Genomic DNA, 14,381 nt, shown 5'->3' on the forward strand with positions numbered 1-14,381 from the left:
ATATTGAAAGTATCAGAAATTAACTAATTTCTGAAAGTGGTGGAAAGTGTTGCTGCAAATCTGAAAATGCAGGCTTCGACGTTTGCGAGTTAGCTGATGTCAGAGATGATACTCAGATGTTCTGCAGTACTGTAAGATTTCAAGACTTATCCATCAACTGATGGGTGACAATCTAAACGACAGCACTTTTTGAACGCTCAGTTCCACAGGACCTAGTGTAATCCAGTAAACTCTTAGTACAGCATACATAACTCGTTTTCTCCTGGTGCCAAGCTTGGCTTTTGGAAGGAAGCGCAGAGCAGAACGACCGGGTAGGATGAAGTTCTGAGATCACTTCAGGAAAGAACTTCAGCTGTGATTGCAGCAATATGTTGAATAATTGGTTTTAACAAGTGTACAGTGCTAACTCACTCTACAAAATGATGGCCAATACAAAGGATACTTTTAGAGCCATCAAAGAAAAGGAGATGCTATCAGAAAACTTGGCTTAGGTGCTAGGATAGGTGAAGTTATGCAATACATACAATTCATAAAATAAATTTCAGCTGAACTGAGCAAGGTTGCAACTTCTAAGTACAGTAAACAATGAAACGTTTGTAGATAGGGTGAAAACTCTGGGCAGAGAACCTCTCCTCAAGAAGAACCTGTTTCACTTAGAACAACAGGTGGTTCTGGTAGATACTATTACGAAGTATTTATCAATATTGGGGAAAGCAGTGACATTCAGATAAATGACTGACTGCTAAACACTGCTCGGTGTCATGAGATCATAATACAAACAGACCTGTGTCAGTTGAACTACTTCTGTCAGGACTGAGCTATGACAATGACTGTGACCTTACATCTTAATTTTATTAAGACTTGCACAGAAAACACTTACCCAGGATATTCTATCCATCCCTAATGGAGATCAGTTCATCATATGATAGATTGTTTGATCATATGTGACTACTGCTGACAAAACATGCTGTGCTTGGATTTTGGAATAGGGAAAGGGAAGCGTAGAGCAAATAAACTTATAAGAGAATGTGTGAACAAACAATTTTTCAATGTGTCTGAAAGAACCAGTTTAAAGTCCATGTATGGACTGGCAGAAGAAACATTTTATTTTAACTGCCACAGCAATAGGAAATACACAGAATGGGCTATGGTTACTTGGCCCTTTATGCGCTTTAACCTTTCTGGTTAGCTAACCAGAAAACACTATTCAAAATGTTCTCTCATACATAGGAGATGTGGACAGGAGCTACATTCTCAAAGGACTACAATGTATTCTAGAATACTTTCCTTTTATTTCAGTTATGATGTTCCCTATTCCTTAAGGAAATCGATTTTGATGTGAATTTGTATTTGTATTACGGCCCCCTTATCTTGATGGAAGAATTAATTTCTTTTTTGGATCTGCCAACAATAGGAAGTTGAAAAATTAATTAACCTCTTACTGTTGAGGAACAGAGGAGAGTAAGCACAAGTCTAATTTTGCCTCTAAGAGAGATCTTGGAAAACCCTCATCTATTGGGTAACATTGATACCCAGCACGTGAAAAACAGGTATTTAGCTTCATTAATTTATTCCAGGAGACAAAGATTAAAAGAAAAAACCCAATAATGACTAATATCTATGAGAGTAACGGAAGATTACTGTTAGATGTGGGTCAGGTGTAATTCTGGCAGTTTGGTTGTCCCCAAAGAGGCATCCCACAAATCTTGGTTCCATGTGGCTCTATCCCTCTTTCAAGGCCCCATGATAAATTAAGAGAGGGAGAACAGAATTGTATATTCACAAGTCCACAAACCAGTTCCATATCCAATAACCTGGGATTTCTCCAATGCAGAAACTTACCTTAAATTAATAAGCATGCTAATTAGGGAATTACAGTCTATTTAAAAAATAGACAGTTTCCAGTAAAGGACAGATGTATCTTCTGAATCTTTAATAAACGGCTTAGTTTTAAAAACTGGAATTAGAATGCAAAATGCACTTCAAACCTTCTCAAAGAGTCATTCAAGTGCCATTTCTTATTCTTAAGGCACTACAATGAATCAAGTGTTCTATGCAGAGAATTATAAATAATAATAAACCCACATCTCTCTAAGAGTTAAAGATAGAGCCAATACAGATAGTCAGCTAATAGAGCACCAGATAGCTGTAGGAAGACTTACAGTGTATACAGTGTTCCCCAGGAGCAGGTAATCCGAAGTTTTACCATTGCCAAATACGGTACCTGGAGAAGGAAATATTGATAAAAATAAAACATTTAAACATCCACAATAGCACTATATACATAAAATTTTATTTTTGGTACAAAAGAAATGGTAGCACTTCCCACAGGGTAGTAACAGCAGATTTCACCTTGAACTGTATTGAACAGTAGAGATTTATGACTTTTGTAATTTTTAGTCCTTTAAAACTTTCAGTGACTTCAGAAATCACGCTAGAAACAAGAGCTTTTTGTAACATCGTATACCAATATGAGTAATATTGTATTCAGTAATAATTGAATTAGATTGACTTTTAAGATCACAGATACAGTATCTTACCTTTAGAAAAATATGAAATATTATAGCTATAGTGTACACTGATTGTAACATATAAGTAAACAGAAAGCTTAGAGAGTCAGATTTTCACTGGTTCTGGATATTTTTGGTATAGAAACTTATCTTTGCTCTTATCCATATTTCTGAGATTCAGTTTAAGTAAAAATACAATATACTCGGTTTTAATTCTTGAGATGCTTGTTACTTATAACATTTTCAAAATTTACCCAACTCAAATCTGTCAATCCGTTTTGCACATATGGGTACACACAGCGTTTATGCAAAGAGTCAGTGCCCTAAAAAGATGTGTTTGCATAAAAATCACAACTACTGTGGTTCTTAAATTCAGAATTCTGAAGCAGTGCATTTATGCTTATTTAACAGAACTTATTTTATGACTATTGCTAGAGCACAGGCTTTTCTGATCCCAGTTCTGTGAAAGTTCTTGGCAGACATGGGACAATATAGAACTGAACTATCTAGAGGGAATTCCTCATTTTCAATTAGAAGTATTGAGCTTGCTATATTTTTACATGTTCAGTTTAGAAATGCTTTTAGCACTCGAGATTGTTCATATACTGCAACTAAACCAGAACACTTACTCTGCTGTAGAGGTTCTACTCACTGGGATATTGCTTTTTTACTGCCATCATATAAAGAGATAACAAAATCCTGTGCACATAGTAAGGAAGGATAAAAGTACAAGACAAAAAAAAAAAGAAAAAGAAAACCCACTAATGCTGAGAGAGCGTAACGAAGGATGTTTTTAAAGAGCTGTGTTTGGGGAAAGAGAAGAATAAAGGTGTTTGGGTTTTTTTTTGGGGGGTGGGGGTGGGTTTAAAACTCTTCTGATTGGGCTGGCCAGAGGAAGGTGACAAGCTGATAAAAATGGTCTGAAAACACTTATTTCTCCACTATCCTCAGCTAGCATACGGTATATTAAATGCTGCTAATTAAGTACGTTTTCATATTTTTGTTGAGTGTTTTTCCAGCCTTCATATCACCTTTACACATGCTTGAAATGAAATTCATTTTAGTTGCGGATGAAGAGTGCTCCTTTCTAAAAGCTTTTCAGGACCTGTGAGGCCAGTTTATCATAGAAAAAAAAAGTTCTATTTATCAATATTCTGGAAGAGACAGCAGGTGAATGTTCACAGAAAAAATCAGAATAAAAATGCTTGCAAATAGTCCTCCTTAACATAGCCCTCTCCCGTTCCAAGATGAGGAGCTCACAATGGATGCCTCCTTAGCTCTATTGATACTGGTTGCATTCCTGGCACTTCCCTGACTTAACTTTCTCCCTGGACAGACTAGCACGCCACAAAGGACAACAAAAGCTATGGAAGCCTGAAAACAAAGCTCATTTTAAAGATTATACAAACGAGGGAGCAGTTAGTGGATTTACTTGTACATTTGTTTGGCTTTTGCCATTTACTGTTATGTTGACAAAGCCGCATCAAAAGAAGCTTCTGTGAAGATTTATGTCCTTGTCGCTTTTCATATCCACATGACAGTACATGGAGTGCAAAGACTCTAGTTTTGTGTACTGTACAATGGTTAGGTCCCATGGAACAAATTCTGACAAACAGGTCTTACAAATCCATGCATATTCTTTGATTGCATATTTCTTGGTAGAGTCTACTACAACGCGTGCAGTTTGAAACTTTCTACTTACAAGAAAGAAGTGGACAAGTGAGACTAAAGAGTAAACAGGAGAAAACGCTCAAAGAAAAGGATAGACTGTGAGCTCTGAGAGATTTTCACGATCTGCAAGATTTGATTTTCAACGTTCCAATAAATACCTGCTCAAACGTGCACTCTGCTGCTTTACAATATATACCTACCAGTAAAGAGCATAATGAGGATAAAACAGAGGAACAGGCAGGCAGCTAAGTCTGTTCCCATCAGAGTGCTGGGACTCAGCACTCTTATGCACTAAGCTGAGCTATCCCCCGTTCTTCCCATTCCTCCTTTCATGTCTCAGGATCCTCCTGTGCCTCTTCTTTGCTAAGAGAAGATGGAGGCTGAGATCTGTTCTCAGAAGTTCCTTTCTCTGGCAGATCTCTCTGGCACTCGTCACCTCCTCTCTAAGAAACTAATAGCATTATCTCCCAGAAGAAGACAGAAGGCAATTTGTTCAGTTTTGTAGAGACCACTTGCCTGCAGGTCAGTTCTAGCCCAGGGGCTGTGAGCCGAAGAGGCCTATGCTACAGCGCTCTCACAAGTTCTTGTGCGAGTATCTCGGCCATTCACACATGAACTCTATTCTGCTTCACCACCCATACTCATTAAACACTTCTCCATCATGTAATGCATAAATGTCTCACATAGACTGGCTACAGCTTTGAATGGGGATTTTGCTTTGGATTCGAGGTTGTGGATTTAGAATATGCATTGACATTTTGGGACCTCTTTCCTCCTCGGCTGTCTAAACCCCTCCAATGCAAACTGCTGCCACTGAACTCACATCCAGTGGCCTTTCAGAGAAAACAGGCCGCTACCTACTTTCCTTTTCCCATCAGAAGTCACTGAGTATAAAATACTCTGCAAGAAGTTTTCCCCTTAACCTTTTCGGGCACAAGCAGCTGTGACCGTCTCACTATCTAGTCTCAACAGTTCCAAAATGTCCATGAGATTATTTCCAGACCCTATGTCAGGGCAGACTGCCTGGCTGCAGCAGGGAAACTGAGAAGGCTACTAATTTTACAGAAAAGCTGCAGGGTACACACTTTTTTTTGTCTCCCCACAAGGTGGAAGCAAAACAAAACCCCACCGCTATGAGAGCTCCCATACACACAAACATTCCCACGAACTGGAAGCAATGCTTTCAACTTTCCTCTAATTAATACAGCTTTCCTCCCAACTGTCCCATTTCCTTCGGCAACTCAGGTGCATATACAACAGTTTAACTAGAAGAATGGCAGGACTGAGCTGTCCAAGATGTCCCAGTTTCCTCTGTCACAAGCCTACTCATATAGATGTAAACTAATGGGTCAGTATGCCCCTGAAGTAACAGGAGAGAAGGTATACACATCAGCCACAAAAGCTTACAAAATATAAGAGACAATGCAAGGGACAGTAGTGATTTAGGATCTTGCAGGTATTTACCATGGTAGCGTGTTATATAAAATAATAGCATAATTAAATAGCAAACTTTTTTTCTCCATCTTGATTCAGTTTACTTAAAACCTATTTATACAGTTTTATGCATACGTACACAACACTGCTCCCACTTTTAAACAGATTTTAAATAAAACATTTTAAAGATACTGCATCTGCTCTAGTTCTAGAAACGGTATCTTGAAATTTAATCACAGAAAACTGTCAGTATTTCTAAATTTTCCTAAGAAAAAAGAAGGTATTTAGATATTTCGTACCTTTCAACAATTATATTTTTATTTTTCTTAATACTTACCATGCTGGAGGGCTTTTAGTGGAAACCAAAACAGAATGAATGAGTGGAAGAGGCCATTTAAACAATGAACCCAGAAAACCTAAGGGAAAACAGAAAATCCATGAGAACCATTTGCAATAACCTAGCTCTGTGAACCCTGACCTTTCTTTTTATCTGTGTGTTAGATTCACAAAATGTGTTTCTTTCAGGCCACCACTGTGAAATAAAATAACTGACAGGCACTTTCTGCCTCTTAGCTCTTCATGGGTCATTTGTTTATTTTTATGTTTTGGAAAAAGGTGTGCATTATCCCCTCCTTTTAATTTCAAATCAGAAGGGAAATTAAAATATATACATATGGGAATATCATCAGAAAAATTAAACTAAACCAGACAACTGGAACAATTGCCACATTATAAGTAGGGAACTAAAAAGGACTCTAGCTTTTATAATTTACATTTTGTGTAATAAGAAATTTGGATAGTAGAACAATCAAAACCTGAGTTTTACATATACCTACCTAAGTATTTCCACATACAAAGGAATTAAAAAAGGACAAATAAAAGTATCTTCCTTAGATTTCTCCTTACATGCCCCATTCTTGAAGTGCACAGCTTCATCATATTAAACTTCCTTTAATGTATTTCCTAAATAATTCAAATTTTACTTTCAAACTTATTTTCATTTGTAAAATACGCCTGCTGAAAAGAACTGTATTAAGTTTAAGGATAAACAACCTACTGATGCTTTCCATAATATATGGTATAAAGACATAAAAAGACTTAATCAAAAATATGTAACCCATTTCCTTCAGGATAGCAATCATGTTTTTTCATGAACATGCTTTGGACAATCATAGCCTTTATTGTAACTAACCGATGTGTATTACAAGTGTTGAGGTGTTCAAACAATTGAAATTAAGTTGCCTGCCTCACAACATTTTCCACAATGTCTCAAAGTCTTTTGTTAGATTATACAACTACACCAGGTTGTATGATCCAATTTACACTCCAATACTTTGCGCATTTGAACTTGTGCTACTCATTAACCTTTGTCTCTACGTCTTGCTATGTCATTACTAGAAGTTTTTATTTGACAGAAAGCACAGGTGGGTGCAAGAAAAATTAGTTCTACTTTTCCATTTTCTTGACCAATTCTTATTGTCACATGCTAATCCTTTAACCTCCGTCATGACCTCATAACCTTTGATCCCTTTTACCATAACAAACATCTGCATTAACATTCAAGGCAGTAATGTTTCCAAATCTTTAACACCAACTATTCAACTTATATAGGTGGGAATTTTGTAGTTAGGAAGTTTGTAGACGTTTACTCATAGCCAGTGTCGTATGGGAATAGCCACAGAATTTCCAGTGAAGTCAACAATACATCTGTGTTAATATTAAAAATTTTATAGACTTATTTAAAAACAGAAGAATCCAACAATTGTAAGTCATGACTTACATTATTTATTAAAACTATCACAACACAAAAGTGTCTGCGTTAATGGACATATATATAATGAAAAATCTGATATTTGTAAAGCATTTGCAGTGACACAAGAAACTATTTTCCCAAGCTTCCTTACAACTTTCAGGTTTGTTTTTGTGGGTGAAGGGATGAAGTGAGGAAGGAGAGAAATCTCATATGCTTCAGTGAACAGAGATAGTTTAGACAAATACTTCTATATAGATAGGGGTACTCCAGTTTTACAGCACAAGTGGCACAGATATGAGAGCTAAGTATCCTGTATCAGCTCTGCACATCTACTACAGACCAGCACATGTAGGCATTGTTAATTCAATGACAGATTGAAAATGTCCCCAAGTTCAACACACAATGACATTACTTGAAATGTCCCAATTATATTTAGAAAAATCAAATAAAATCAGAAGGAACTCTTACAAAGATCATGCATTCATGAAATTGCAGATTCAGGAAAAAGTTTCATTTAGTTTTTTTAAGAGATTATTTATGGACAAATCTGTAGAAATTGTTTATATTTTATTTATTAGAGTCCTACATTTTTCTACTACTTCTTGTGCTAGTCTCTCCAAGATGAATGTCACCCATTTCTCACCAAAAGTAGCCTCAAATTCCTTTTGATCCACCCTGATACATTCTTAACTGTATCCAACTATTTTTTTCCCAAAACTCAAAATTAAACCATAAAATCACAATTCCAAATTGACAAAGAATAGTACCAAGTCCCTCCCCTCTACAAATCTAATGACAGTTCTTATTGTCCTCTCCAACACTTCTCCACAGGCTTCAGTAATCCATTTCTATATAACAGTACAAATACATACAGCCTAGCGACAGAGAGGTCTAATCGCTTCTGCCTATAGAAGACAGCTTTATTACCAGCAGAGAAAAAAAAACATCAGGGCTGAAAAAAATACAATGCTTGCTTTCCATTTCCGTACTTGCTAAAAATGGATAAATATGATTTACACCATTCACAGACAAGTGGACAACTGGAAATACTAGTAATAAAAACCCCTTCCATTTTTAACTATGAGCAGCATAGAACAAAAGGGATAACTATATTGAATTCCTCTTAATTTCTGCTTTAATTACATTTGATTTTTTTAAACTACCTTAGTATTGAAGTCCAGTGCATTTTGGGAAGTCTTGTATAACTCTGGATATTTCAGCATGTTTTCTTTTCGACAGGATCTCTCAAATATTCCAAGAGTTAGTGGAGGCATTGCTGTAAACATCTTAAAAAAAAAAAAAAAACAAACCAAACCAACAGAAAAACATATTGCAAAACTTTTGAGGTGAGGATTTGCTTAAAGATTGCTTACTCAAGAAACTTTCATGATTACAATTGAAAATAGCTGAAAAACACGCAAATCATCTTACCACATTGTAGAGGCCTATACACCATCTTTCAAAAAGAATTTGTCCAGAGAAGCCATTGACAAAAGCAAACCAAATCTGAAAAAGAGGAGAACCCTATATTACTCAAATGTCCTGCAAGGTGTGATTAATAGATTTTCTTCTCAGTTTCACAAAAAGGGGTATCCCTGGAACACATTTACAACACAGTTGAGGATGTTATGGCTTAAACATATATATAAAAAAAGAAATAATAAAAACAACTTGTGTTCAAAACAGATAATGGGCAATCTAGTCAAATATGTGAGCAACTCCATCTAAATATGAAAACATTTCAAGGAGGTAGCCATTTTCAGAAGGAATTTCATGTTTGTTAAGTATTTAAGAGTGATTTAGCTCCCTGCATTTGTATTGTACTTAATTCTTAATGAAATAAATATTCTGAGAAATATCAGGGAAAAAAAATAGCACAGGAAACACCTACAGATTAGAAGCAGTCATCTTCTTCTAATCATTAGCAAACCTCCTAACTAATAGAATCCATACAATAAGCTGTAGTTTGGAACTGAAAATTGTACCAATATTCCTTCCTCATACATGAAACTCATGAGAGGATGAAGTTTTACCAGAGCACTAAATCAACGACAATTACTTAGTGAACAAGCAGTAACTCAACTACAGAGTATTTTAGAGGCGCAGATGGATATCTCTTTCATTGCATAAGTGTTATCACTTTTTGCTAAAAGGTTAAAAAAAAAAAATTAATTTGAAAGGCATGATGACACATTTTCTTATGTTTTTCAGTATAGCATGCAGCATGACTGCTTTCCTCTATTTCTTACTTCATGCTTATATTAGTTCAATGACAAAGTGGAGAAGAAGCATGTCTGATGAATCTTTATTAACAAGCTACACTGAAACTATACTGCCTGTGACAAACATAAGCTGTAAGGTGACAGAAGCTAGGATCATCTAAACAACATTCTACTCAATTTAAGACGCATGTTTTCCAAGTGAATGTTTAGATGCTGCTTTGCAGGGACTTTGCTACAGGTCACATTTCATTTGACTATTATGGAAGCATGAATTGCTACAATCAATATGTATGTTTACCAATATGTACCCAGGCTGGCCTCCAGGTGACCAGATTCTGTGAACAACTCAGTCTTTTATCATGTTGTGGAATGTTTCAACATGTTTGTGAATACTTTGAGATGGAAAACCCCCTGAAATTAGCAACTATTAACACTAAAAATGGGAGTTAAAATGCAGCTAAAATCGCTATTTGTTCAACCAATAAATGAAAAATAAATAGATTTTTTTGGTGGCCAATTATTGGAACAAGATTACGTACAAAATCATGAATGTTAGAGGCTGCAATATAGAGATATAAAATACACTGAATTTTCTGAAGTCTTATAATGCTAAATTTCTTTACTTTGATTGAGTTAACAGTAACAAGCACTCTATTTTCTAACTTTTCAGTCTATTCACTGAAAAGACAATGGAATTACTTTATGTCAGTTAAATGAGATTTTTGTAAGTTCTTGTGTATTTTGATTTTTGACTTTTGAAATAGGAATTGTGATTTAACTGTGATGAATTAGAAGACATTTATTAGCAGTAGTTTCTCAGTAGTTGAGTATGAGAGAGCGAGATGAGTCCATAATTGGTTGTTCATTACTGAACAATTAATTACGCATTCAACATCAGCACAATTTTTGGATGTTTTACAACTAAGCTAAATGTGTGAACCTAATCCAGAACCTCATCACCACTGTTGGGTACAAGTTGTGCTCCTCAGCTGCCTTCTCTTTTTTCAACCTTCTCATTATACATAGTTCCTACATTCTAGGAAATACAAACCTAGGAAGGTGGCTAGGAAGACAGCTCTTGCGAGAGAAATGAAGGACAGGTATCATTATGTGATCGACCCCTTAATTTTTTTTCTTGTTTGTATCAAATACTGGAGTACATTTTAGAATTTTTAATTTGAAAGGGTTTAGGGTGGTGGAAAAGGACCGTTTTAATAGAAAATATGTGACTCAGTACTTGGGCACATGTACATCTCATTGCTGGTAATTTCAGACAGAGTTTAACAAAAGTATGACCCTCTAGGAAGAAAATAAAATGGACTGCAAGTAGACATATACTTGACCCTTCTTAACCCAGGAGTATATGCAAAGAACATTAACTTTCTGTTGTGATCTAACAGTCAAAATGTTATAAAACTTTAATTTAAAAAGAAAGGCCTAAATACATGTACTGAATCTATTCCACATATTTACTTCTATTAAAGGTAAGTGATGCTAAGCAACAGTTGAAAATGTTTTGGAGTGACTGTTTTGAACAAATGCAAGAATTTATGATAAAATTTCAATTTACAATGAATGTCATATATGAAGCCACTGCTCAGAAATGCTATGCATCATTTTATTCCTTAGAAACCCCTGATGTTTTCAGTTTTATTTTGTACAGAATTTAAGTTAAAATTTTCAAGCTATTTAAACCCTGAAAACTACAGTTTTACTGTAAAATTGTAAAGAAATCCTTTAAGTTATAATAGTAACTTCCTGAAATCTTAGCATTTACTTTCTTCCAAAGAAAGCATGCAAGTTACAGGAATTTCAGTTAAGTTTTAGTGTAATAAGGAACTGGAACAAAACTTGGACAGAACTGTAGATGCAAGCCAAAAAGAAATGAAATTTGGTAGCACCCCTACGTTCAAAGTTCTTGTTGAATCTATCAAAAAAAGAAAAAAAAATGGCTGGGAAGGGAAACCTTTTAATGTGGCTAAAACCAATGCCCTCTGTAGTAGAAACACTACTATTTAGTAGAATACCAGATATACTACTTTAAGAGACGGAGCATCTGTAATATCTAAGCAGAAACATGGATTTTCTATTGTTTACAAGATAGTATTTGAATGTTCACATTAAGAACACCTGTGGCTCAAAAATAATTAGCAGATCTGGGGGGGAGGGTGGTGTGGGGGAAGCAGCAAGGATAAATACAGCCCTCAGCTCAAACTGTAAGAGGGGAAGAAAGTACGTTACCCATTTACCCTAACTTCTGAATCTTGGACCTTAGAAAATTACACTCTTAACCATACACGAAAGAACCTCTATGGAGCTTATTACAGTATTAATAGTGACAGTGACAAGAAACACAGTTTTTTGCTTCACAGTGGGAAATTTATTCATGGACAAGTGTGTTTCATTCTTATTATGATGGACAATGAAGGCAGGTGTACCTGCAAAATAAGTTTTTAGGACATGTTGTACATGATACTAATTCAGGAGCACTTCTCTCCTAGGGGGTAGGTCCTACTCTAACAGCTCAAATTACTAATCCAGCATCCCTATACAGAAGGACAGGAGATAGGTGTCCTTGAGAAGCAATTTAGACTATGTAAGTGAGGGAGAAGTGACAATTCAGACGATTTTATAGTTCAACTGCTACACAATTTCAATTGAAAATGAAAGATTTAGGTTCATAGCCCATCTAAAATGAGATGGGCCTCAATGCAGATCCCTGTATTTCTAAGTTTTCAAACCATGTAACACAAAAAAGTGGGCATGAGCACAATCACTTTCTGCTGTCCATGTTTTAAACTGAACTCGGTGCAGTTTGCATACATTAAGTATGCCATGGCTTACTGAAAAACGGGACCTAAACTCTACAGCTCAGAAGCAGCGTGAGTATACACAGAAAGCCTGCTCATGTTTGGGGTTATGCATGATATGGGACTCAGTATGACCACAGGTATTCGTGTGATGTGTCAGGCAAAGGAAATTGGGAACAAAATGGTAAACTTCAGTTATAGACATGAGCAGCAGAAAGTGTGGAACTCAGCAGTGGGATGAAAAGGGCTTGGGGGGGCGGGGGGAGAAGGAAGGTAATCATCATCCAAAGTTTACAGAACCAAAAAGAGGCTGTTACAGCTCTAATTACTTATAGTAATGTATAATTAAATTTGTTTATGTAGTATCACTTAAATCATTACAAATCGCCATGTTTAAGGATCTGTGAGTGAACTTTAAATATGAACTCCACGCATCTGTTTCTTCTGTTTGTGTCCTGGTCTTTTACTCTTTTGTTTGAATCTTCCCCTACATGAAACACGAATGACCTATGCAGATCTTCAAAAATCGTTATTCTTTTTTAAATTGTAAACCTTTTTTATTTAACATAAAACAGTTATGTTATTACTAGTTACTACTAGCTAGCAGAACAAAAAGTAGGAATAGGAAAATTTTGTCCCTCTGATATTGAAGGGAGATTTGCATAACTTCACAAAATAAGTAGTTTAACAAAAGAGTATATGCAGTAATGGTAATTATAAAACCAAAACCAGCCTACAAAGGAGTTCTCAATCACTAGATCAATCTCAATCCCAACCATCATTATAAGGTCATGACAGCCCCCTCAAAATAAGTATGAGACTCTGCATAGGCTTATGCTATATGTGTGTGTGAGTATGAGGCTTGGTACAGGTTTAATAATGCACATTAGCAGTCTATCAGAAATTCAAAGTTTTCACTTGCAATTTAGAATGATACTTCAGAATACAGCCTCTAAAGTTACTGGGACTAGTCCCATACAAAAGATGAGGCCCATGTTTAAATATCTATTGCGTCAAGACACAGAGTAGAAAAAGTTACTACAGACCACTGATAGTTTCTTATGAATAGGAGTTTAAATGTCGATAAACACTAATCGCTGTGCAGGTTATTCTAGATCTTTACCATTTTCTGAACCAAGAGACCAAATGGCACTTATTTCATATCACCCCACGAGTGCCTAGGAAAAAGGCTGTATTTTAGATTAAATGGAATCTATTGCATTACTTGTTTGATTAGTACTGAGCAGACATTTAAAAATACATTATGCCTCAATTAAGTAAAGGTACTTTATTTATTGTCAGCTAATAAAAGGAAACTTGTTTAAAGCAACTTCCAGACATGCCTTTCACAGTATTATCTTCTAAACTCCAAGACAGAGGAGGCGTGGCCAGAAAAGCTTCACAGACGTTTTCCTGATGTGGCATTTCTGCATATTAAGCAGCAGCTTACAAACACTCATTGAGCTCTCTGCTCCCACGCCTGATCCGTACAAAAAACTGAAAAGAGAGATTCAAGACTGGCAGTTGTCCTTTCTAGAGACATTCAATGATGAATTTCTGCCCATTCACCCACAGTATTGACATGAGCTATTAACACCTGTGAAAGTTTTCTGAGCTGACAAACATTAGGTCTACATGAATTCAAGTAGAAGTCATCTTGTCTTCCAGAGAAGGCGTATATGGTAAAATGCTTGTATGCATTATATATAAAGGGTCATAACCCATATAGAAATGATCTCTTTGCCCTTCCATCCGCTCAGGAGACAGAGACTACCTCTTCTAGTCTTTTGTATTTTTAGACTATGACCTCTGTACCTTGCATTTAACTTACTTTCACAAAGAATACAAACAGTGGGATATTTATATCTGATTTAAGTTATAAATTTACAATGTATTTGGAGGTGACAATGACAGAAAATTAAGAAAAATAAGGTAGTATGTTCTAAAGCCCAACTTTGTATGTTTTCTATAAACACAAAAT

General features: G+C 35.8%; 1 protein-coding gene across 7 annotated transcripts in view; it reads right to left on the minus strand.

Moving 5' to 3' along the window:
- Positions 1-14,381, minus strand: part of ATP8A1 (ATPase phospholipid transporting 8A1) — a 127,343-nt gene that overhangs the window by 28,515 nt on the left and 84,447 nt on the right. For all 7 annotated transcript variants that reach the window (XM_075148987.1, XM_075148986.1, XM_075148991.1 and 4 more), the window contains 4 exons: positions 8,800-8,874; positions 8,532-8,654; positions 5,953-6,031; positions 2,163-2,224 (listed from right to left, as the gene is read on the minus strand). In XM_075148987.1, the coding sequence (XP_075005088.1) occupies positions 2,163-2,224; positions 5,953-6,031; positions 8,532-8,654; positions 8,800-8,874 (339 nt within the window). The remainder of the gene's footprint in view (positions 1-2,162; positions 2,225-5,952; positions 6,032-8,531; positions 8,655-8,799; positions 8,875-14,381) is intronic.

The sequence above is a fragment of the Calonectris borealis genome, chromosome 4 (assembly GCF_964195595.1).
Source record: "Calonectris borealis chromosome 4, bCalBor7.hap1.2, whole genome shotgun sequence".
NCBI lineage: Eukaryota > Metazoa > Chordata > Aves > Procellariiformes > Procellariidae > Calonectris > Calonectris borealis.